At 37.9% G+C, this 25,318-nt stretch overlaps 1 protein-coding gene across 6 annotated transcripts in view; it reads right to left on the minus strand.

Moving 5' to 3' along the window:
* The window catches only part of pacsin3 (protein kinase C and casein kinase substrate in neurons 3), a 68,157-nt gene that overhangs the window by 14,828 nt on the left and 28,011 nt on the right, over positions 1 to 25,318 (minus strand). For 5 of the 6 annotated variants that reach the window (XM_073835689.1, XM_073835693.1, XM_073835688.1 and 2 more), the window contains 7 exons: positions 15,496 to 15,596; positions 13,558 to 13,714; positions 9,470 to 9,705; positions 8,368 to 8,523; positions 7,298 to 7,473; positions 2,398 to 2,518; positions 1,243 to 1,370 (listed from right to left, as the gene is read on the minus strand). In XM_073835689.1, coding sequence (XP_073691790.1) covers positions 1,243 to 1,370; positions 2,398 to 2,518; positions 7,298 to 7,473; positions 8,368 to 8,523; positions 9,470 to 9,705; positions 13,558 to 13,714; positions 15,496 to 15,549 — 1,028 coding nt within the window. In that variant the 5' untranslated portion in view covers positions 15,550 to 15,596. Of the gene's footprint in view, positions 1 to 1,242; positions 1,371 to 2,397; positions 2,519 to 7,297; positions 7,474 to 8,367; positions 8,524 to 9,469; positions 9,706 to 13,557; positions 13,715 to 15,495; positions 15,597 to 15,841; positions 15,968 to 25,318 lie in introns of those variants that run through there. The other variant, XM_073835691.1, reaches the window with a different exon arrangement.

The raw sequence follows: 25,318 nt of genomic DNA on the forward strand, positions 1-25,318 counted from the left end.
GGGCCATCCAAGAGTCTTTCTACCATTAAACATCTCTGTTCTTCATATTCAGCTGTTAATTTATGTAATGCCATTGTTTCACAGCGCAATTGTGATTGAAGTTAAGACAGCTGTTGGGTTGCCCTAAAGTTAAGACAGTGTTTAGGATTTTTTGTCAAGTTAGGCAGTTTCTGTAATACCCCTTTCCTATCTGTAGTTAAGATAAGATAACACACTTAGGAAATGCTGTTCTGTAATAGCTTTTGTCCTAAATATGGTCCTAACTAAAATTACCATGGCTCCCAAACAGATAGGATACTATTTTAAAAGGTAGGATCTTTCTGTAACACCCCCTGGCTCTTCATACATCGTTTTTTCTCCTGGAGCATCAGTGAGTGTTTGAACCTTTGGTAATAGTTGCATATGAGTCCCTCAGTTGTCCTCGGTGTAAAAAGATAGATTTGAAAATCATACAGTCATTAGCTGTGTTTCCATTACCCTTTAAATTGCGCAAACTGAAATTGCAAATTGAAAATACGCCTAATGGAAACGCATTGATTGCACAAAAACTCCCATATATCGCAAAAAAGTTATGTTTGCATGAGGTGGTTTTTCAAGCAATTCAAAATATGAATATTTTGCAAAACAGCAATGGAAACGTTGTTTTTTTCCGCATTTACAGTTCACATTCGATTAAATCCCACAAAAATCTGTTGCCATGATTTATCACGAGAGGAAAAAATAATGTTTCAGTCGCATAACATTGGTTAATGGAAATGCCGTCATTTCGCAATACTTCTTAATTGACATTTATAAAATAGCGCCAAAGTTTTGCGCAAATCTGTAATGGAAATGCATCTAGGGTTCAAATACACAAAAATCCTAAAAAAAAAAAACGAAAAAAAAATTGTGACCTGAAGGATTTTTCTGCAGAACAGCTGTTCAAGACAAACAAGGAACTCATGAACTATAACTAAAAAAAAAAAAACCCACTGTTGTGGATCATTCAGGTAACAACCCAGTTTAAAGAATCAAGCGTATGCAAACTTTTTAATCAATTTTAATCAATTCAACAATTATTTTCTCTTGTGGACTATATGTAAACAGTACCAAATAAAAAAATAACATGCATTTTGTATGATCCCTCTTATTTTGCTAAAATAATTAACATTTTGCAGATTCTGCAGGGTGTATGTAAACTTTTGGCCCTTAACTGTATATACATAATTTCTTTGTGCATGAGCATGCAGTAGTCAGATGTACCTTGTAGTTTCCTGTGGAGTCTTTGGGGCTTCATCTCCCGCTGAGACAATATTAGTCAGAGTGACCACGTCATCAGAATGACTTCTTTCTCTTCGACTGATGGATCGGGTTGCTTCTGGTGACCACTCCTGTTAAAACATGAAATGTGAAAATCTATATTACATGTAACTAATCTGCATTATACTCACTACCTCCTATTGCACTCTGTGTATATGTAATGTCTGCAAACTTAACAGCACTTAGTGTTGCAAGTTATTCTTTACAAGCATTAAGCAATGACAATGCAAAGAAAGATATTTATATTGTACTGCCACTGCCTTATTTCACACCAAGTTTTCCCTTCTAATAACACACAAGTTCAAAAATTAAATTAGGTTCAGTTCATCTCAGTGAATAACTTTGCTTTAAAGCAGAACAAGAATACAGATCAGTCACACAATGTGACTGTGACATAACTTGTATTCACAGTCACATGTGGGACCATCATCAAGTCAGCCTTCTACCACTGTGCAGAGAGAGAGAGAGAGAGAGCCTGTGACTATTTACAGCCATACAAAGGACTCCAGTGTGCTGGCAAAACAGGGAGGATGCCAGAAGATTCCTCTGGAGGTGTCACTTACCTGGGCAAACTCGACTAAAAGCTTCATTCTAGCTCTGTGACTGCTATTCCCTCTCCTACTGCTCAATTAAACATTCACACTATGGGGGATTTCTACATTTCGGACACACTCAGATTCCACGACACATCCGTACACACACAGTTGTGTATGTACAAACCTTATTTACACAAACGGAGATGCTGACACTGCTACTGTGGGTCTGTGTGTGTTTGTGGGGAGGGCTGGGAAGGAAGGGGGGAAGGATTGCCATTAGGGAGAGGGATCCGACATTCCAGAACCCACTCATGGGCCGTACAAAGACAACAGCTCATTCACGCTCAGCCCATTAGAAATTCACCACCACTGGAGCCCGGGGCCCAAAACAGCTCTATGGCTGACGACTCCACAGCAGCGTTTGGGTCCATAAATGTCATAGCTTTTCTAAGCAAATGTTGTATTTAAGTTTATAGCCTGGTAAACATCTTTCCTGGCATTCTGTGATGCAGCAAATATTCAAAACAAAACAGTATTTTGCAGAGCAGGGAATTTACTATACCTCAAACTGGGGCCAGTTCATGCTCATGCCAGGCCCATGAGTGTTCCTCCACCACCTGAGGTCCTCCGTGTCATTGGCTGTGTTGATGGTCTGGCCGAGGTCTCGGTAAAGGGCTCGGAATCTGCAATGGGGATTTTCCACATACTCTGTCAGAACAGGTTTTATTTGTGCACACGGAAGTGTTTAAAAAAAACACAGCCAACATTAACTTCAGATGATTCTTAGCCCTTTTTGTACCCTACAGTAAATTCCATTTTTATGACTGGATACTGCGATTAAATCAGTATTGTTCGCACTGCGAAAATCACAGGGCCCTAGTTTAGTTTAGATGCTGTAAACCTATTAGGTGTAAAACTACAAAAAGATGCCTTTCTGAGTGTACTGCCCAGTCACAAGGTGTTGTATCCCTAATTTTTGCACATTATTTTTACTGAAAGTGCGTAAAAAGTGAAAAATGACCAATAGAGACTTGGGATGGGGCTTTTTAAACACCCTAGTGCAGGGGTGCCCAAACTCGGTCCTGGAGGGCTAGTGTCCTGCAGAGCTTAGCTCCAACTTGCCTCAACACTGGAAATGTCTGGAAATTTCTAGTATGCCTAGTAACAGAGATTTACCCCCCCCCCCCATTTTTCATGAGCTGAACTCAAAAATCTAAGAATTTTTCTATGTACACAAAAAGCCTATTTCTGTCAAATATTGTTCATAAATCTGTGTTAGAGAGCACTTTGCCGAGATAATCCATCCACCTCACAGGTGTGGTATATCAAGAGGCATGATGCATGCATGATTATTGCACAGGTGTGCCTTAGGCTGGCCACAATAAAAGGCCACTCTAAAAATGTGCAGTTATATCACACAGAACAATGCCACAAATGTTGCAAGTTTTGAGGGTACAATTGGCATGCTGACTGCAGGAATGTCCACCAGAGCTGTTGCCCGTGAATTGAATGTTCATTTCTCTACCATAAGCCATCTCCAAAGGCGTTTCAGAGAATTTGGTAGTACATCAAACCGGTCTCACAACCACAGACCACATGTAACCACACCAGCCCAGGACCTCCACATCCAGCATCTTCACCTCCAAGATCATCTGAGACCAGCCACCTGGACAGCTGATGCAAAAAAAAAAAAAATTCTGCACAAACTGTCAGAAACTGTTTTAGGAAAGCTCATCTGCATGCTCGTCATCCTCATCAGGGTCACAACCTGACTGCTGTTCGCCGTCGTAACCGACTTGAGTGGCCACAATCAACAACCTGATCAACTCTATGCGAAGGAGATGTGTTGCACTGCGTGAGGCAAATGGTGGTCACTCACACCAGATACTGATTGGTTTTCGGACATCTGTGGCATTGTGCTGTGTGATAAAACCGCACATTTTAGAGAGACTTTGTATTGTGGCCAGCCTAAGGCACACCTGTGCTATAATCATGCTGTCTAATCAGCATCTTGAGGTGCCAAACCTGTGAGGTGGATGAATTATCTCAGCAAAGAGGAAAGTGCTCACTAACACAGATTTAGACAGATTTGTGAACAATATTTGACAAATAGGCCGTGTGTACATAGAAAAAGTTCAGCTCATGAAAAATGGGGGCAAAAACAAAAGAGCGTTTAGAATTTTGGTCAGTGTATTTTTTGGTGTAAAATACGTTTAAGATTAGTAGATAGGTTGTCAATTCATTAAGTGATAAGCTGTTTCCTCTAAAAAGCTGTTTATTCAGCGTAGTTAAGCCTCTTCTCCATTGACATACATAAAAAAAAAAAAGGCCTCTGGTCTCCTTTCCCATGTACTGCCAGACCGGGAAGCGTTAGCATTGGGGTTGGAGCTAAACTCTGCAGGATACTGGCCCTCCAGGACCGAGTTTGGGCACCCTTGCCCTAGTGACTGCATAGTAACGTGCTAAAACCACCCACTACAGTATCCTGTTGATGAGTTTTGTTTGGACAAGCACAAAAAAAAAAATAGTTAAAGTGCCCCTATTATGGATTTTTGAAAATGACCTTTCATGCAGTGTGTAAGCTCTAAGTAAATGAATGAAAGCCTCCTGCAAAGTTTTAAATCTGAAAGTGCTCTGTGTATAAAGTTGAGAAGTGATAGAAAACGCTAAAATAAAAAAAAAACGGAAATCAGTTAGGGTATGTCAAAAAACTCCCATCTCAGTATGCATACGAGACAAGTTAAAGTGTACAAATAATTATTTTTTTTTTAAAGAAAATGACAGACAATATTCCTATTGTAATATGTTTAGATCCCATTGAAACTGCATTTTTAACCTTCAATCTGTTGAGCACCAATGAAGTATACTATATGGAGAAAAACTCCAGAATGTTTTCCTCAAAAACCGTACTTTCTTTGCGACTTAAGAAAAAAAAGACATGAATATCTTGTGTGACATGGGAGTGAGTAAATTATCAGGAAATTTTTACTCTGAATCTCATGTACACTGTAGCATGCAAAATACGTATTTAGTTGTGTGTGTTGTAATATCTGTTCACTCGCAATTGTCTAGAAATGTGTCTACGAATAGTGAACGTTTGTCGTTGTTATTACTTGAAGTTATGATAAAGAATAGAGCAATACGTTGGTGTACAAACTGCAGTGCTTTATCAATCAGTTTCTGCGTTGGGATCATAGACTGTAAAAAATATGGACGTAGTATCCGTGACGTCACCCGTAGGATTCTGAAGCGCTAATTTGAAGCTCATAGTGGGCGGGATTCGGCCGTCGCCATCTTGGAATCGCGTCATCGTGCGTCACTCCCGGATAATCAAAAATGGGCAAAAAGGCGGGATGTGGGTGGAGCTGGTTGCTGAAACCACGCCCGCCTAGAGCGACAGTGGTGACAGCAGCAGCAATCCCCCTGTCACTCAAGTGGCCACGCCCTTAATTATGCTGAACTTTAAGGCTTAATATAACTTAAACCGATGAGTTATAAAAAAATTTCACCCCCCACACAGTTGACATGAAGGGCAAAACTAGCTATATAGACCAAAACCATTTTTTGAACCAGGCTGTAAACATACTTTTTTCTGCTGTAAAGTTGGGCATTTTAACATGGAGTGTCAATGGGATTGACTCCCTTTTGCAGCCAGCCTCAAGCGGCAAGTCAATGAATTGCAGTTTCAGTCACTTCCGTGTTGGTTTCACGAGGGAGACCGGAAGGTTGCCCCTTGGTTGGGCTAAGGAATATACCATGGCTGTTTGGGTGTTTAATGTAATGGTGATTGGTGTTCCATTTCCTACATGCCTAGTAGACCAATCACTGGTGATTTGTCATCGGACAAATCACCAATCACTGTTCCAGCGAATCGTTTGGGAGTTGTTGAGCAAATAAGGTAAAAATAAATGCATGCAAGACAATGAAAGTGTTTTTTGACTTTGAATGCATGTCAACCTGTTGTTGGGAGTCCCAAAACCAAATTATGAACCTTTCATAATACATAATAGGGGCACTTTAAAATCTAGTTTTTAGTTTCATAACCACTGCTACCAGAACAAAAGAGCCAGGAACATTAAGTACCATGGAAATCCAAAGAATGAGGGAGGGATAGAGTAAACACAAAGATTCCTGTACATGAAGCTAAACTATATATGATTACCACACAGCTCAGCACCAGCCCTGTAATTACAGCTCAACGAAAGTAAACAATTGTGCAAAACTGCAGAGACAGGTTTGAAGGGTGTCGTTTTTGTTGCTATTCTGAACATGTAACTCCACGCTGCTCAAGCTAACACCGAAACACAAAATGAAAGGAGGTATTTGTTCACTAAAAAACAAATGGATAGATGAAGTTACCCTAGCTTTCAGCTCTTTTGAAACGACCCTGGTTAATAGTCAACGACATGCTCAGAATTCCTCATTAAGTAAACATAATGATAGCAGAGAGCCTGGAAAAACAAATAAGCACTTATTAATGGTTAACATTCTTCATTTATCATAAATGACCAGAGACTACTTCAAAACCCTGAGGATACTGAATTGCAAATATACATCAGGATTTGACACTGAGTAAAGTTTGAAACAGAACTCTCCATTTTTCTCATGTCATTCTTATTGAACAACTCATAACTGTGTCGAAATCTATGCCTGCCAATCTCTCATTGGCTCGGTTTCAAACGCTAGTGAACCACCCAACTACACAGCATTTGTAGACAGCACCAAGGCTGCTCAAAACAACTGGAAGCCAAATTTGGCTGCCATCTAAGCTATTTAAATCTTCATGGATAAATTCAGGTAAAATAAACTGCAATATCACTTGTAAATACATAATTCTATCCATAAGATTTTACTGATAGATTTACCTAGTCTGTAAATCATGTGATTTGTTGCTGACGTAAATCAAATAGGTGACCCTGGACCACAAAACCGGTCATAATGGTCACTTTTAAGAAATTAAGACTTTTACATCATTTGAAAGCTGAATAAACAAGCTTTCCATTGATGTATTTTTGGTTAGGACAATATTTGTCTGAGATACAACTATTTGAAAATCTGGAATCTGAGGGTGCAAAAAAAAAAATAATAATAAAAATAAAATAAAATAAATAAATCCAACGATTGAGAAAATCAGCTTTAAATTTGTCTAAAAAATTTGTAATATATATCAAAAATTACGTTTTGATATATTTACGGTAGGACATTTACAAAATGTCTTCATGGAACATGATTGATTTTTGGCATTAAAGAAAAAAATAAATAAATAATAATATATATATAATATATATATATATATATATATATATATATAAAATTTTGACCCATACAATGTATTTTCGGCTATTGCTACAAATATACCCATGCTACTTAAGACTTTAGTGGTCATATTTTGATTAGGATACTGTTTTAGAAGACAACCAGCTATGTAAAGAGTGTAGCAAGGGCTTGGCAGAGCGACTAACCCATCATTGCTGGAGAGGTCCATGTGCTGGTGTATGTCCTGCATAACTTCTTTAAAAAAAAACAGCCTCTTCTTTTCTGCCTCCTGTGTGATTTCAAACACTTGCTCCATGTCCTCCATGTAACGCGGGTTACAGCGATTCAGCTCATCCAGGGCTCTCTCATAACGCTCTTTAGCCTGAGGGAAAACGTCCAAACAAGCACCAGTTCATGGGACAGAGTCATGGGACACAGTGTACAAGGTCAATTCCAAAGATCATAATTTCCTGTTCAGAATACCCAGAATACATCTAATGGACCAGTGCGTATTCACAATGTTTGGATCGAGAGTTGCTCATTCTGAAAGAGCAAGCTGTACCACTTTCTTCATTTAAGACCCTCGACCACAAGACCACATCATTTGAAATCATCTGAATAAATCAGCTTTCATAAGCTTTTTTGTTTTGTTAGGAAAGGACAATATTTGGCTGAGATACAACTATTTGAAAATCTGGAATTTGCAAGTGCAAAAAAATATCTAAATATTGAGAAAATCTATAATTTTGACAAATACAATGTATTGTTGGCTATTGCTACAAATGTACCTGTGCTTTTTATGACTGGTTTTGTGGTCCAGGGTCACTTTGGATCAATCACATGCTAAACAAAACTGCAAATGTACGAATATGAATTTCACTGACTATAAATTTTAGAAAAATGAAAGCAAAATAAAATTGGGTGATGTTTCTCTTTACACCTTTCAGAAGACAGAAACTGCAGGGAGTATATTTTTGTGAATGAAACTGCACATTCAACAACATGTTATTTCACACCTATAATTTTGCACTGTCACAACCGGTCCAAAGGCATCATCACAGGGGCCTTACTAATAGCATAACCAACAAACAAGCCTCATCTTGTCTTAGTTTATTGTCATCTCAATCCCCACCCATCTCCTTCCACCTAGACATGGATAGTAGTAGACAAGCTTATACAGTAATTACCGACATAATGATAAGATTAAAAAACTCAAATGACTATAATCCTTAATTAAACTGAAAAGCTGTCATGTCTGTGCTTTTTCTCATGCTACCTTCTCTGCCTCTTGGGTACACTTCTCCAGGCGGTCTGTGAACTTGCGGACCTCTTCTTGGGATTTGGCGGGGTCAGCCTTGGCATGAGTTTCACGGGTCAATGCTGTGCGCTCTTCCTTCCGGGCTTGGTGATAACCCTTTTTGGTAGACTCCACCTACCCCAGAGAAGATATTTACACAACCATACTATTTACCCATGACTGAATACACCGTTAGACTAAATACACTCATGCTTCTCTTTAAACACTCTTTTAAAGGAATAGCTCACCCAAAAATAAGATTCTGCCATAATTTATTCATCATTTTAATGAAAAATTAATAAAACAACAAAACACTAAATAAATACATAAACATATCAAACCAAAACACAAACAAACCAAAAATACACACACACACACACACACACACACACACACACACACACACACACACACACACACACACACACACACACACACACACACACACACACACACACACACACACACACACACACACACACACACACACACACACAAATTTGTTGTCTGAGCCATAGTTTAAAGGATCTATTCACTTCCATAATAAAAAATTTCCTGATAATTTACTCACTCCTATGGATTCCGAGATGTTTAGGTCTCTTTTTTTAGTCAAAAAAGAAAGGTTTTTGAGTATAAAACATTCCAGGATTTTTCTTCACATAGTGGACTTCAATGGTGCCCAACAGGTTGAAGGTCCAAATTGCAGTTTGTGGTTAAAAAGTACATAAATGTACTTTTTTTTTTTTTTTTTTTTTTAGAAAATTACTGAATGGTTCGCTAGATAAAACTCTTATTTCTCGGCTGGGATCGTGTAGAGCATTTTGGAGCTGCTTTGAAACTGCACTTTGGACCTTCGACCCGTTGGCTCCCATTAAAGTCCAATATATGGAATGTTTTTCTCAAAAACCTTAATTTCTTTATGACTGAAGAAAGACAGACATGAACATCTTAGATGACATAGGAATGAGTAAATTATCAGGACATTTTTATTCTGGAGGTGAACTAATCCTTCAATGAATTAAATCAATTCTAATGGCTTTTAGGAGGCTTTGTCTAATTGTCTGCACAGTAGATGACTTACATCTTTCAGTTTTCGGACCCAGGGTTTCTGGGCCTTGCGGAAGCCTTCATCAGCATCTTTGGTCTCACGGAATCCACCAATCATTTGCTTGTGGAATGCATCCTTCTGCCAGTTTCTAATCTTTTCACTGTCCTCAACAACCAGTTTCTCTTTTAGTTCCATATGGATGTCACTCAGTCTGTCTGCCGCATTCATGAAAGCATGCCAGGCCTTTTCCATAGTCCCATACTGTGGGCCTGCAGGACAGAAATCAGAATTTAGCTTTATCTGTCAGCTCATAACACTCCAGCGAGGGAAAAATTATTTGATCCCCTGCTGATTTTGTATGTTTGCACATTGACAAAGAAATAATATAATTCTACAAGTCTATAATTTTATTTTAACAATGAGAGACAGAATAACAAAAAACAAACAAACAAAAAAAAACAAAAACAGAAAAACATTTAAAAAAAAGTTGATTTGCATTTTAATGAGTGAATAAGTATTTGATTCCCTATCAATCAGCAAGATTTGTGGTTCCCAGGTGTCTTTTATACAGATAAGGAGCACTATCTTAAAGGGAGTGCTCCTAATCTCAGCTTGCTACCAGTATAAAAGACATCTGTCCACAGAAGCAATTAATCTATCAGATTCCAAACTCTCCACCATGGCCAAGATCAAAGAGCTGTCCAAGGATGTCAGGGACAAGATCGTAGACCTACACAAGGCTGGAATGGGCTACAAGACCATCGCCAAGCAGCTTGGCAGCTGGGACCACAGTCACCAAGAAAACAATTGGTAACACACTACGCTGTAAAGGACTGAAACCCTGCAGTGCCCGCAAGGTCCCCCTGCTCAAGAAAGCACATGTAAAGGCCCATCTGAAGTTTGCCCATGAACATTTGAATAATTCAGAGGAAAACTGGGTGAAAGTGTTGTAGTCAGATGAGACCAAAATCAAGCTCATTGGCATCAACTCAACTCGCCGTTTTTGGAGCAGAAGGAAGGCTGCCTGTGACCCCAAGAACACGATCCCCACCGTCAACAATGGAGGTGGAAACATTATGCTTTGGGGGTGTTTTTCTGCTAAGGGGACAGGACAACTGCACTGCATTACAGGGACGATGGATGGGGCAAGAACCTTGGGTGAGAACCTCCTTTCCTCAGCCAGGGAATTGAAAATGGGTCATAGATAGGTATTCCAGCATGACAGTGACCCAAAACACATGGCCAAGGCAACAAAGGAGTGGCATAAGAAGTAGCACATTAAGGTCCTGGAGTGGCCTAGTCTCCAGACCCTAATCCCATAGAAAATTTGTGGAGGGAGCTGAAGGTTCGAGTTGCCAAACATCAGCCTCGAAACCTTAATGACTTGGAGAGGATCTGCAAAGAGGAGTGGGACGAAATCCCTCCTGAGATGTGTGCCAACCTGGTGGCCAGCTACAAAAAAAATGTCAGACCTCTGTGATTACCAAAAAGGGTTTTGTCATCAAGTGCTAAGTCATGTTTTGCAAAGGGGTCAAATACTTATTTCACTCATTAAAATTCAAATCAATTTATAACTTTTTTGAAATGCATTTTTCTGCATTTTTTGTTGTTGTTGATGTTGTTATTCTGTCTCTCATTTCTTTAGCAGTGGGCTAATGTACAAAATCAGCAGATAACGAAATCATTCTTCCCTTACTGTAAATAGTTGCTTAAAAGCCCAAGTCAAAAAGAAAAAGTCTGCCCTGTCTATACTAACTGTGGTCAGTGTTTCTACCCCTTTAAGGTCACACAGTCTGGTTAGTAAATATGTGGTCAGCCCGAGGCTCTCACTGGAAGGTAATCCATTCATATGCTCAGCTGTTCTTAAAGGGAACATATCATGAAAATCTGACTTTTTCTAAGTTGAAGTGCTATAATCAGGTCCCCAGTGCATCTACCAACCCAGAAAATGAAAAACAACCCAGTAACTTTTTCTGCAAGCAAGTGAAAAAATAAGGCACTCAGATTTCGCTCCCCCTGTGACGTAGGAAGGGGATTTTTTTACTATAATTTTACGGCCCCTTAATCTGCACCTTTCCACCCACTGCACCACCATTTCCCAAGTGACAATGGTGTACAAGTACTAACACCATGGCGAAAGTTTGAGCCAGTTTTTTTATTTTGTTGACAAATAATTTGTCAATATTTGTCAACAACATTTTTCACAGATGAAAATGAGACTATGACAAAAATCTATTCTCATTTTCATCAACAAATAAAAACAAGACTACAATATTAGGGAGAGAAAATTTGGGAAGAGATTCATATAGAACGAATCTGCAGCGTGGTTAGGAGGTTAGATGAGTACATTTTAACTGAATCATAGCCGATTGATCTATGCAGCGGGACATAAGCTAGCATACATTTTAAGAACATCTCATAAATTGTTCAATATAAATGTCAATATCTGGGAGAAACAAATATACAGCACACTTTCGAGTCACATGAACGGAGAAATACACTCAAAATGATGTTGAATTGTCCATTTTGATGAGTATTCACATAAACACACTCGGTTACGTCTTAGGTCAACGTAAACAGTTTGCAGAATATTGGATGTGTATCAGTACATTGCATCCCTGCATTTGGTTTTAAAGGGACAGCAGGTTTATTTAGTTGCTATTGTCTGTGGAATTGATGTTGATCAAGCAACAAAATAAAGACAGAAAATCACTCACTGCTCTTGATGCTAAATCACTTAATAAAATCAGCCTTAATAAAGAAGAATTTAAATGTATTTATATGTAGTAAACAAGTTGTTCTATTTCACTGAAAAGAACACCATGTTCCAGTTTCTTTTTGAGAAGTGGTTTCATTTATAGAATATTTGAATATAGAGGCATGTTGTGTGTCACAGCAGTTAAATCTGTGTCTATCATTATAAAACCTTAATGTCACACCTATATAATGAGTTTGGAAATTTTAGAGAAATGCTTTAAAAATGCATTACACTGTAACTAAACCAATTAAATTTTAGCTGACTAAATATACTGTAGATTTAATCTACTAAAATCTTATGATATTAAGTCAACTAAAAATAAAACAATTCAGATGATTAAAATATGACTAAAATTATATTTTAGTCAAAAGACTGACTAAATCAAAATTTGCCGTCAAAATGAACACTGGTTCGAGCAAAGCATGCTAACTGTTCTGTCGTTAGCTGCACAGAACACTATTTAGAGTCTAAGTCTCAGAGGAGACAAGAGAGCAGTGGATTTGTTGATTTATTTACTGTATATTATGCTGCTGCCATACAGATCTAACATAAACATGACATAACCGATTCTGTTTGTCACTTGTTATTCGTGTGTATTTGACTAAGCGCAATAACACATGCAAGAGAACTTTTGAGTTTAGTACTCACATGCCGTGTGAGAGCGGCTTTCTGGGCGCGTGCTTTGGGTGTGCGCGCTATATCAGAAGTTTAAATGAATATGAATTCAAAATGCATTTCAGCGCCAAAGACATGATAATCAATATGGCAGAATATCTGAGTTATGAGCTGTAAAGGCACAGCTCTATTCTGGAAAAGAGGGCAGGGAGCAGCAGCTCATTTGCATTTAAAAAGACCTGCACGAAAACAACATGTTTCTCTTTCCACTCAAAATAGGCATTTTCAAAATCATACAATAAATGATTTGTGAGGTATTTTGAGCTAAAACCTCAGGGGTATAATAGATCACCTTTAAGGCCAATACAAGATGCCATGGCTTTGTTCACACCGCATACAGTTTATTTTTCAAATCCAATTAGAATTTACTGTTTTTTTTGCTGTTATTTTTGCAAGTGCTCAAAACACAACTATGCATGGCTGTGGAGTCAAAATCCATTATACACTGGTTCATAAAGGAATGACAAAATATAAAGTGATAGTCACTGACACGCCACAATACAAGCAACAGAGCGGCTTTACTTCACATCGCTCTTTCTTTTCCCCAAAATTTAGAAACTACTGTGTAACTATTAAAGGGTTTGACAGATGCACTTGTCAGCTCATCAGAATAGAATGTGTTGATGTAACTGTAGAGGGATGCGTCTACTTTAGGAGGATGAACTGTGAGTCTCAAAGTTATACTCACCTTTTTCCACAACACCCCTCCATCTCCTGGCCCAGTCACTCAGCTGCTGGGAATAGCCCTTCTCAATCTTGGCCCGCTCCTGGAAGCAGCTGACCAGTTCATTGCATAGTTTGTAGCCATCGTCAATGCGTTTAACCGTCCTCTTGTAGTTCCCAGGCTGACCAACGAAAGTCATGTTAGAGTCATGTTAAAAACATCCAAATCTACTTATGGTTGGTTCAGGGATCGTCATAGAATGTTCTTGAGTGGCCTTACCAGTCTTGACATTTAAAGGGTTAGTTCACTTCAAAATGAAAATTCTGTCATTAATGGCTCACCCTTCATGTTGTTCCAAACCCGTAAGACCTTTGTTCACCTTCGGAAACACAATTTAAGATAGACAGCAAGGGTCCTACTACGTTCAAGGTATCAAGTACCAAGATGATCAACAAAGGAGTTCATGTGACATCAGTGGTTCAACTGTAAATTTATGAAGCTACAAGAATACTTTTTGTGCAAAGAAAACAAAAACAACTTCATTCCACATTTTCGTCTCTACTGCGTCACTTGTGGATGCACGTTCCACGAGAGTACCACGCTGCATGTGCAAAAATGCATTCTTGCAGCTTCATAAAATTACAGTTGAACTACTGGTGTCACATGAACTACTTTGTCGATCATCTTGGTACTTCTCTGCGCCTTGAACGTGGTACGACCCTTGCTGTCTATGAAAGGGTCAGAAAGCTCTCAAATTTTATCAAAAATATCTTACATTGTGTTCCAAAGATGAAAGGTCTTACAGGTTTGGAACAACATGACAGTGAGTAATTAATGACAGAATTTTCATTTTTGGGTGAACTATTCCTTTAATTCTCACTGAAAATATTTCGTTGAATTTGAAAAAAAAAAAAAAAAAAAAAAAAAGCAGTGCCAAAGTGAAAACCAAAGATTATCAGTGATCTAAAAGCTTTTTTAGGCAAGGAATTGGCCAAGATTGCAATAGAGATGTCGCTGAAGCTTATAAGTGCTTTTAAGCAGCTTTTACTTGTGGTTTTAAAGAATAAAAGATTCTGCAACAAATTTGACTTTTGGGGGTTGAATAATTTTGAACATGTACGTTTAGAGCCAGTTTGATTTTTTTGGTTTCATTATTTATCAACTTGCGTTCTCAGAATTACTCAAATGTGTATTAATTAGCTTCTTCTACTAGTGTACTGATGCCTTTGTTGAACAGTTTTTACATAATTTTGTTTCTATGCAGCAAAATGTCTTTCAGGTCAAAGGGGTTGAATAATTTCGATTGCAACTGTATGAATCTGACTGATCCGGTTCTCAAGTTTAATTCACTGCCTCAATCATTTTGTCACCTGAATGCAAAGTTCCCAATCACAATTAGTTAAGCCACTGACACAGGTTAAAATTGTCATGGCAAATCTTTATATCTTTACAGTTTTATACAGTGTCAATTGACCGATACATACAACTTTTCACCCCTGGCTGTGACATACAATTTTCATGTGTACCTTTCAATTCCAGGCAGGTTTACTAAATACATATTAATGCAAAAAAATAAGCACAGTTTGTTAGATCAAGGGAGCAACACATCTTACATAATGGCACAATCTCCCCCATTCTGCACCAAATTACTCTCTGTGCTACACTGACAACAAGACTTACGGAAAAATAAATGTTTCACTTTATTATCTACATGCACTTCATATCTGTACGTTTTCTCCAAGGCAAGTATAGACTTGACCGAGCATGCTTGAAAACATAGCGGAGAAGTGATAGTACTACTACAAAACTCGCAAAGGGTGGAAACCTCTTAGACAGCTCATGGAAATGTCGGATCTGCAGGGATCCATATTTTCAAACTCCCTGGCTGGATGCCACAGTATGCGGCCCACTCTGCCAGGAAGGTCTGTGTGCATATGTGCATTTGCAGTTGGGGATTCTTACCTCCCAGAAGCTGTCCCAGCTCCCAACGTCTTGCAGATCGCCGTTGGAAGACATTTTGGGGTCACCCTTGCAGCACGGAATGATGGCGGCTGTCCGTCAAACTGTGAAGGACAAGGCATGAAATAAATCAAAAGAAAGAAAGATATCAAATAGAGCAAACAACTGTGGTTAGCCAACAGCCAACTTCTGATGTAACAAATTAAGATAACCAAAGACGGCAGTCTTGCCAGAGAAGAAACTAGTTCATCCGGTCTCTGCTCTACATGGCACAGGCCCTCCAGTTCAATCCAAATAACTAAGCAAACAATTCAAAATATATTCCATAGACATTTCAGTACGGTTTTACCAGCAACCTGTTGTGACCCGCTGCTCCTTGGCCTCTACAGTTAAGACATCTGCCCAGGCACAGTAATCCTGTATTCCAACACAAAAAGAAAGCCAGTGTAGGCCAGTCTCACTTCTGAGCGGCTTTGTGACTGCCTAAGGCAACCTAGGTGAGTCAGAAGCTTCTTCGCACCAATCTGGGTGGAGTCAAAAAAAAAAAAAAAAAAAGGATGCCACCGTCACCCAGGTCCTCCTACTAATTTGTTTCTGGTTGAATATTGAGTGTACTACTAAAAACACTACTAAAAAATGTTCTCTATTGGGATTTATTATTTTATAAAGAACCTTACATGGAACATTTCCATTGCACAAGATCATTAGATCATTAAAATGTTCTTAAGCCAAGACAGTGAAAGCCAGATCCATTAAATTTACAAATGGCCATGTTCACTCTTATGTGAAAAATAAATAAGGTGGATAGTAGGGCCCTGTGATTTCCGTGATGTGAAAAACGTGGACGGAATCACAGAATCCAGTCATGAAATGGAATTTACTGTATAAAACATGGAATTTGCCCAATTTTAGATGAATAAATCAAAAGTAGGTAGGTAAGTACATTTAAATCACAACATGACATAGACGAGTGTCTGTGAATGTAAAGCCGCAAAAATACTACTTAAATATAAATCCTGCAGGTTTTGTGCATCTCTGTGTGAATGAATGGCACAGACATGCAGTTTCGTTTAATACACACTTACTAAAAACGCACATGACGCTCACTGTGTTTTCAGCCTCTGCCGCCTTAAAGGTGCCATCGAATGGAAAACTGTGTTTAGCTTGGCATAGTTGAATAATAACAGTTCAGTACATGGTCATGACATACCATGAGTCTCAAACACCACCATTTCCTCCTCCTTATATAATTCTGGTGTTTGTAAAAGACCACCGAAAAATAGGTCAATTCCAACATAACAGACTATTACGCAATAGTCCCGATCGTTAATAGTTACGCCACCAACATTTGCATCGCCCAATCATCGGTAACGTCAGTACATCAGTAAAATAAGGCGAGCCACTGAAGGGACATGGTTAGCTTAATGCTAGCGGTAGCCTGTACATAAGATTTTACTTACCACATAAACGGAGAGATGAGTGCACTGATGATGGCCAAATGATTTACAGATCCTGAGCATCACTAAAGCATCAAAACTTGTGTGGTAAGTCCTTCTTACCTTATACTACTTCGCTGCAGTATAACGTTACACAGAGCACACGCGATCACAGTTGAGAGTAAAACGTTGTGGATTCAAAACAGCAGATTCAACAAACCGCATATTAAAAGCAGCTACAGATAAATAAATAAAGCGGCCGTAATTAAATATATATTTCCAACATGTGTTTCCTTACAGCTGTGTGAGTGAGCCACTCTGTGAGACAGCCAATCAGAGCAGAGCTCCTCATTAATATCCAGGAACCTTCCAAATAAGGCAATAACAGAGCGTTTCATTCTAGGGACAAATCCTAGGGTTGTAAATGGACTTGTAAAGCCATTTCTGGAGATTTTTTGCCCTTTCCCTTGCCATATACCTTCTATGTAGATATCAGAGAACAATTTAAAATATTGTTTCAATGCGTTCTATGGCTAGGCATGGGATGATAACCGGTTTCAAGGTTTACCGCGGTTTGAAAAAGTCACGGTTTCAAAACCGGAAACAAAAAAAGTTATACCGTTCCTACGATATGCGCATTTTCTGTGTCAAAGTGAAAGCGCAGGACTCCCTACTAGGTTGTGTGTGTGCGTCCCTGCAGAGAAAACAATGCAGCCCCTCCCCCACCGGTTAGTGCTCAGGCGCGTGTCTGTGTTTGTGCACGTGATCCACAGTCAGTGAGATTCAGCAGTAATATAAGTTCAGGACGGCCAAAGGAGGTGAACCCCCACAACACAGAGTGGGGAATAGCAGACTATATGTACTAATTTTACGTTTCTGTGAACTTTAGCACAACAATTAAGTTAAAGTGAAATCACGTCTTTGCTTTTAAGCCTTCTGTCACGTTAAAGGTGCAGTGTGTAGGTTTTGTGGCATCTAGCGGCGAGATTGTGAATTGCAGCAGAGTACCGCTCACCCCTCCCTTTACAGAACTACGGAAGCCGATACAGGATTTAAATCTCACCTTTTTTTTGACAGCAACTAATAGTGAGATTTCTTTTAAAATGTAATTTAAGGAATTATATTAACTTTATCATTCAATAAAACTATGTTATTGTGAATATTACTTGTTCATCATTGTGTCAGTGTTTTTTTCGCAAGCTGATTCTATGTTAATAAAAACATAATGGTTAATTAAGGTCTTTATGCACCCCTGAAAACATAGTTATTGCACCACTGTCTAGAGATCATCTTAAATATTACACGGGGCACCTTTAACACAAGTGACTGCAATTTAATTTAATTAAGAAGATTCAATTATTTATTTTAATTATTTTGCCTTCTGTTCCATGTTACAAAATGTTCTGTATGTTTCCTAAAATAAAATATACTGTAATCCGTTTGGGGAAAAAAAGGTTGTTTTTTTTACCCAGACATTTAAATGTAACATTGTAGAGCAGTGATTACAATACCGTAATACCGTGAAACCGTGATATTTTTATCCAAGGTTATCATACCGTCAGAATCTTATACCGGCCCATGCCTATCTATGGCACCTTTAGGCTCAATCCCAATTCTACCCCTTACCCCTACACTTAGCCCTACCCCTCCGTTTGGCGCGTTCACGTGAAGGGGTAGGGGTGTCTCATTTCTCTTTTGGTTGGAGGGGTAGGGGTAAGGGGAAGGGCCAGATAGCCCTCCAAACGAAGATTTTTCAGGACCTCACTTCAAACGAAGGGCTAAGAGAAATTTCCAACATGGCTGCTCACTCGAGCAAGCAGACTCGTAAATATAAGTAATTTTTGCCTTTAATAAGGATTTTGATGACAATGTTTCATTATATTTATATTACCTTCAATCTTGTGTTTGTGTTTATGGTGTTGTTTTGTAAATAAACGTTTGCAAAAAAAATCGCTAAAGTTTGCTAGCAGATAGCACTGATTGCACGATATTACAAAATATATTTTTATGTCATATACACTTGACTGCATGTTAGAAACATGAAAGACCAGTGGCACGGCAATTTGCAACGGTGGTGTAGTGGAGGGTGTACGCAGGTATACTGTATACATACTTCCACTTTTTAAATCCCCTCTGATGCGCATTATTCAGTAGTGTCCTGCATTCGCCAAAATCATGGCAGTCCACCACATCCAGTCATGTGAATAAATGTAAATATTCGCTAAAAACACCCAATAAAGGCAGTGATGATGCAGTCAGGACCGTGGAGCCGGCTTGCTTTGAAATGTATTTGATGATTGCGCCTAATGCACCTGCACCCGCTAAGTCTACCGCACCAGTAATCTAAATCAGTACATAATAATAAAAACGAAAACGAACGCGTTCAAATAGGAAGTTGAAAACAAAATTCACAAATGAAGCATATATACTTCTCCAGGCACCACTACACTGATTAGCAATTTGCCGCGCATGTGATAATGCGTTGTTTGTTTTGCTTACGGCCACATGTGAATGAACGGTGCGTACACCGTACATTTGTACTTTTTGAAACATGACAACATTTTTTGACATCTTGGAATGAGTGATAAACATCTGCGCATGTCCTCTGACGTAACATAAGGAACTAGCGACAACCTATGATGACGTATAACAGTGTTGTAGTGGTGTCCCATTTCTTAGGGGAAATATTTTAGCCCTTCCCCTTTACACTTTGTTTCAAGGGACAAGGGGAAGGGGCGAGGGGTAGGCGAAGGGGTATAAAATAGAATTGGGATTGGGCCTTAATATACAAGTACATGAAGACCAACAATCTCTGGAACTGCTCTGAGAGCCACTTCATGAGCATTTTATCGTTTCTTGAGAAAAACTACGGTCATATTATATACAAACAGAAACTTAAAGGTCTTCACAGCAACCAGTCAAAATAAAAGTTTGGTTTAACCTGAAGAAATTTTGACAGAAACATATTAAATGTAATGATACTACTACTACTACTACTACTACTACTAATAATAATAATACATTTATTATTAAAACATATTTCAAGGAATATTTACCAGAAAAAAATAATTAATAGAATTGTTTTTAAAAAATAAAATCAATTAGACATGCTTTTAATTATTACAATTTAATGAATTAAAATGTAGTAAATTGATGTTAAATCGTATAAGTTTCATGATTTCAATTAATCAGACATGCTCTTTGATTATTATGTTTTAATTTAATAATAAAAAAATTAAAACAAAAAAATTTAAACAATTTGGGAAAAAAAAAAAAACAGACTTCATAGGGCCCTATTACAGGGACTAACCACTAGGGCGGTGCCCTGACAACTAAATGTTGCATTCGCACTGCCAGTAAGAACTCTGAAGTGCCATCAAAGAACCAGTAAGAACATCTGAAGCCTACTGACAGCATCATAATTTAAGCATGACATTCAACAATGTTGAATTGAGGACGGAGAAGTGCCTAGCCTTAGCTGTTGGTCCATCGATCACTGTTTTCCGTGTTCTATGTGGAGTCAGTTCATGCAGTAAATCCCAAAAAACCTACAGTATCAATTATCAAGCCATTTTGATTTTCTGAGCAATGTGCCATCATATTGCTCAGGCCCCACCTACAAACACTGACGGACTGTCCCCTATTATAATATTTCCACCCTCTCAGCCAGTTTTACGTTGTCCGCCAACAGGTTGCTACAAACAGAACTGTTTTTTACAGTGAAAAAAAGGTGTTGTTTACACGGCCATTGAGGAATTTTAAGCAAAGTATTGGAGACATTTCATGATGACCCTAAAGAACCATCCCAACTTGTGAAAAACGTCATCCGATATTTGTATGGCATGTGTTCAGCCAATTAATGTACAGTTATGTCACTGGGAGTTTCTATTGTGCTGGTTTAGACCCTACTTTGAAACTGGAGCTAATTTTGTTTTCCACCATATAGAACTTTGTGTGTTAAAGGTTTTTCATGGAACCATAAATGCCAATAAAGAACCTTGTTTTAATAGTGGAAAATCCCCTTACATGGAACCTTTATTTTTAAAAGTGTAGCAAGCTAGTAATGTTGATAAAAATATATCCAATGACATGGAAGTGTCCATTCACTATTGCTCACAGGGACACTATGCCTCTCAGGAGCTTAATCATCTCCTTAAAATAACCTGTTTATTAACACACAAAACTGCTTTGGCTACTGCACACTATATTTAGTCCAAACAGCACAAGTAGGTGTACACCTAATGAACCTTGTACACGCTCTTCCCGTGCTTGTATACATTTAGCACCGCTTCTGGCCTTGGGGTCTTCTCGTATTGTCTGAGCCAAGGTTGTATAGCTTCCTCAAACAGACACAACAAGCGGGAGGAAAGAGTGGGATCGGCCTCGCAGAAGCATCTGCTTCCAATTCAGGCCAAACTGGCTATGCTAATGGAAAATTAGCATCCTCAAGGGGGACTTGGGAACTTACAGTGCTAAAGAGCATTTGCTGTGGATGTACTAGTTTTGCCAATTTATTGAATGGTTAAATAGTGGTTTTCAAAGTCTTTTGAAATTTGACACAAAGGTAGGACTAGGCAGAATGAACTATATAGTAAGTTATATTGATCTATTTTCAAAAACGAAATAGTACAAGTACAATCTTTGTCAAACTTCAGAGATTTTACTAAAGGAGTGCCTGAGCGAACATACTTGTCAAACAGATGGAGTTCCAATAAGAATGAACAAATAATAATAAATCAGTAATTACTGTTAGAATATATGATTTTAGTCCATATCCCTTTAGATGTAGCATTTTAGAAACACAACTGCGTTTAGTCCAGCAGTTAATGTTAGCATGCTAAAAGTAGTTGTTTATTACAATTAGCCACAAAAATGGCTCACGAACATTTCAAGAACTACTACGTTCTGTGTTTTGGCACATCCCTAATTTCAAACAGATCTTTTAACACAGCTGTTTGTTGCAGTTCAACACAAATCACATCTACATCTGACTTCACATCCTTGAAGATCAGTAGGGCAAGTAAGGAGAAGTCGTTGTTTTTTCCAGCAAATAAAGAGAGCTTGGATTACTTCCCCTGAACTTCCTCCCTGTGAGGTGACGGCAGGGGCGGGAGTGGAAAGTCAGCTCCTGATGATGGTATTTCCCACAAACATGCTAGGATGAGCGCTGATATGAGAGCTTCACTTGAACCTCAGTTGCTAATTTAAAATCAAAGTCTGGAATACTAGCATTAGCACAGAATACTATGTTGTTTATGGCATAGTATGCATTGAATACTGCCTAAAATTAAAAAATGCACTAAGACAACTGTTTTGTATTACTAGTTTTCTGAAATGTTATCTTTAAATATGCAAACATTGCTTTATCAATTAAATATGCAATAATTTGCATTCCTTTAGAGAATAGAAATCTGAACATTGGAGGTTTCAAATTTTAGCTGCATTTTGTTGACATACAAGAGTTAAAGGTTTTTACAGAGGGGATTTTGGATCTCTCTTTTTTACTACAACATAAAATACTGTCAGGAATAAAAACATAGCATAAATCAGGTGAGTGGTGTACGAACCTCTCTGTAAAACCTTCAGTAACTTTCAAATGGAGGAAAACCGTCAGGGCCCTCATAAAGTACCTAACCTATTGTAAAAACAATATTTACAATTTTTTAATGTTTTAAAATGACAAACTTTTACATGCAGTCAAACCAAAAATTATTCAGGCACCAGATATAATTTTTGATATGTTTTTACTAGCGGGTGCATGACATTATAGTTCATTTATGTACGTGAGGATAGCAAAATAAAAGTAAACTGTGACAGATTATGGTTCATACTGTGGATTACCAGTAAAACTGATACAAATCTGGGACCAAAAATTATTCAGACACTTTGACCTGAGCATGTTTTGCTTAAGTGTTTTTTCTTTAAGTGCTAATGCGACCCTTTTACACCACAGACTGAATAAAAATAAGCACTGCTTGGTAATTGCTCTACATTGATAAGTATTGATAGTTGTGTAAATACTGTCATACTAACAGCGTCTGAATTTTTATTTGATTCTAATCCATTACAAACTTTTCTATCATTGTTATCTGACATTATCAAGATGAATTTGTTCTGAAGTTTAACTCCCAAGTTCTTGTCATATTTTATGACCTAAACTATAGTGAATAAACTGTTATAATGTGAGAAATATTAAAGGTGTCTGACTCAGAATAAATTTTGGTTTGACTGTTTAAGCAATTCATAATTCAGTCATGTAAATAAAATAAATGCAATTTCTGTGGGAAAAAAACTCTGCCACTCCAGTGAATGGGCTAATGAACAACACCCATTTTCTCTATATTTGAATGTTTCCTAGCGTTTGCGGATCTGTGATTGGTGGTCCAACTATGAAATTACACAGAGCCAAGCAAAAGTAACTCAATGGGAGAGTAATTTTAAAATATAGCTGCAAGCAGCGATGGCGGGCCCTCGCCACAAACACAATCACCATCCCGGTAGCATCAGGAAAACGGTGGGCACATGCATTCACAGTAACCCTCTGGACTAACCCTAACTGTCTCTCCTCCTCTCTGACTCTTTCTCTTACCACCTATCCCCCCTTCTTACACTCAGCCACACACACACACTGCAGAGCAGAGTGAGATCAGATGTGTTTTTTAATTTTCTTTCATTCGTGGAGCTTTGTATAATTATGAAATGAACTGTGTTTGATCAGAATGAATAGTTCTTTGTATGAAAAAAGTTTCGAAGAGTTTGGATGCTGCACGTTAAAGATATAAATCATTGAAAATTGAAAATGGAAAATTAAATTCTAAGCACGCTATCTGCCTCAAAAACACAGGAAACAAATTTGAACGTATTTTTTTTATTTGCCATGGCAACAGTATTTCATGCATCAGGGACGCCTTTACAGACTCTCATCGGCCGTGTTTTTACATTATTCTGATGAAGTTTGAAGAAAATCAAAGTACAAATATATTGTTCGTTGTTCGTTCATGTTTGTTAGTTCATTAACCAATGTTAACAAAAGAGATCCTATTTTAAATAGTTACCATGTTTTATGATCTACAACCATTTTTAAATATTTTAATGATCTATAAGCATCTGTGAAATAATTATAAACAAATATATTAAAAATAAATGCATATTAATTTAGTTGATGTATTTGTTTCTCATTCTAATTAAGTGAACTGAGCAGTATAGTGTCATACTTATAAGATTTTTTATTCTATCAGTGAGTGTATATATGTACATAAATCATATAATTTTTCCTTTAAAGATTAAAAAAAGATTTTAATGCTCTTTAAGCACCTATACAAAATAATTATGTAAAAGTACACTGACAGTACAGTCTATATCAACTGATTCTATGCATTATTGTCATTCTTAACACACTGAGAATGAGCTAAATAGCATTAGAGGTCAAACGATTCCTTATCTTATGAGGACCTCTAGTGTTCATCCCTGGTATTAGAGCTTTAATCTGACAAACATATATGACACTTTTAATGTTTTTGGGGCCTCTGAGCATGATAACATTTTGAAACTAAACGTATTTCCTAAGAATTTCTTGTTCTTTATATGTAAAAAGTTTTGATGAGTTAGAATAATGCAATTTAAAGATATATGGAAATAACTCTTCACCTTTTTTACTGTTACTTTCATAAATCACCACATCAACACCGTTCAAGATATCCCAAAGCCATTCACAATTTAGTATCTTGGCATCATGTTGACAAAGTTTGGTGTGAACTGTCTGATTCTGCTATGAGAGATATGAATTTATTCAAAGCTATATTTTTCCAAAAACCCACATTCAAATCAAAACAGCCGACTTCCTGTTGGTCGTAGCTAATGGGTGTAAATTAGAAAGTTGTCCGGCTTGATGAGACCAATATACCGACTGAGTTTGATGTCTGTAGCTACAACTAACCCTCCAACTTTTGTCAAAAGGTGGCGCTATAGAGTGTCTCCTCCACGCCCATTTATGAGCTTTTGCCAGTGTTTTACTATCATTAATACTGATGTGTGTGTTGAGTTTCATGAAATTCTAAGCATGTTATCTGCCTCAAAAATACAGGAAACAAATGTTAAAGTTTGACCTGTTGCCACGGCAACAGCGTTTGATCTATCAAGGACCTCTTTACAGATTCTCATCAGCCGTGTTTTGATATTATTCTGATGAAGTTTTAAGCAAATTGAGTAAAATTAGGAGGCTGATATAAAAGCGTTTTGCAAACAACACACTTCCTGCTGCCAGTTGGTGGCGCTATAACTTTGACTCATAATAGTAACATCTCTGTGATCGGCATCAGACGACGAACAAACTGCTGAAGTTTGGTCAAAATCAGACAAAGTGTGTCAAAGTTATTAGACACTTCCTGTTT

This window comes from Garra rufa, chromosome 3 (genome assembly GCF_049309525.1).
Source record: "Garra rufa chromosome 3, GarRuf1.0, whole genome shotgun sequence".
NCBI classification, from domain to species: Eukaryota; Metazoa; Chordata; class Actinopteri; order Cypriniformes; family Cyprinidae; genus Garra; species Garra rufa.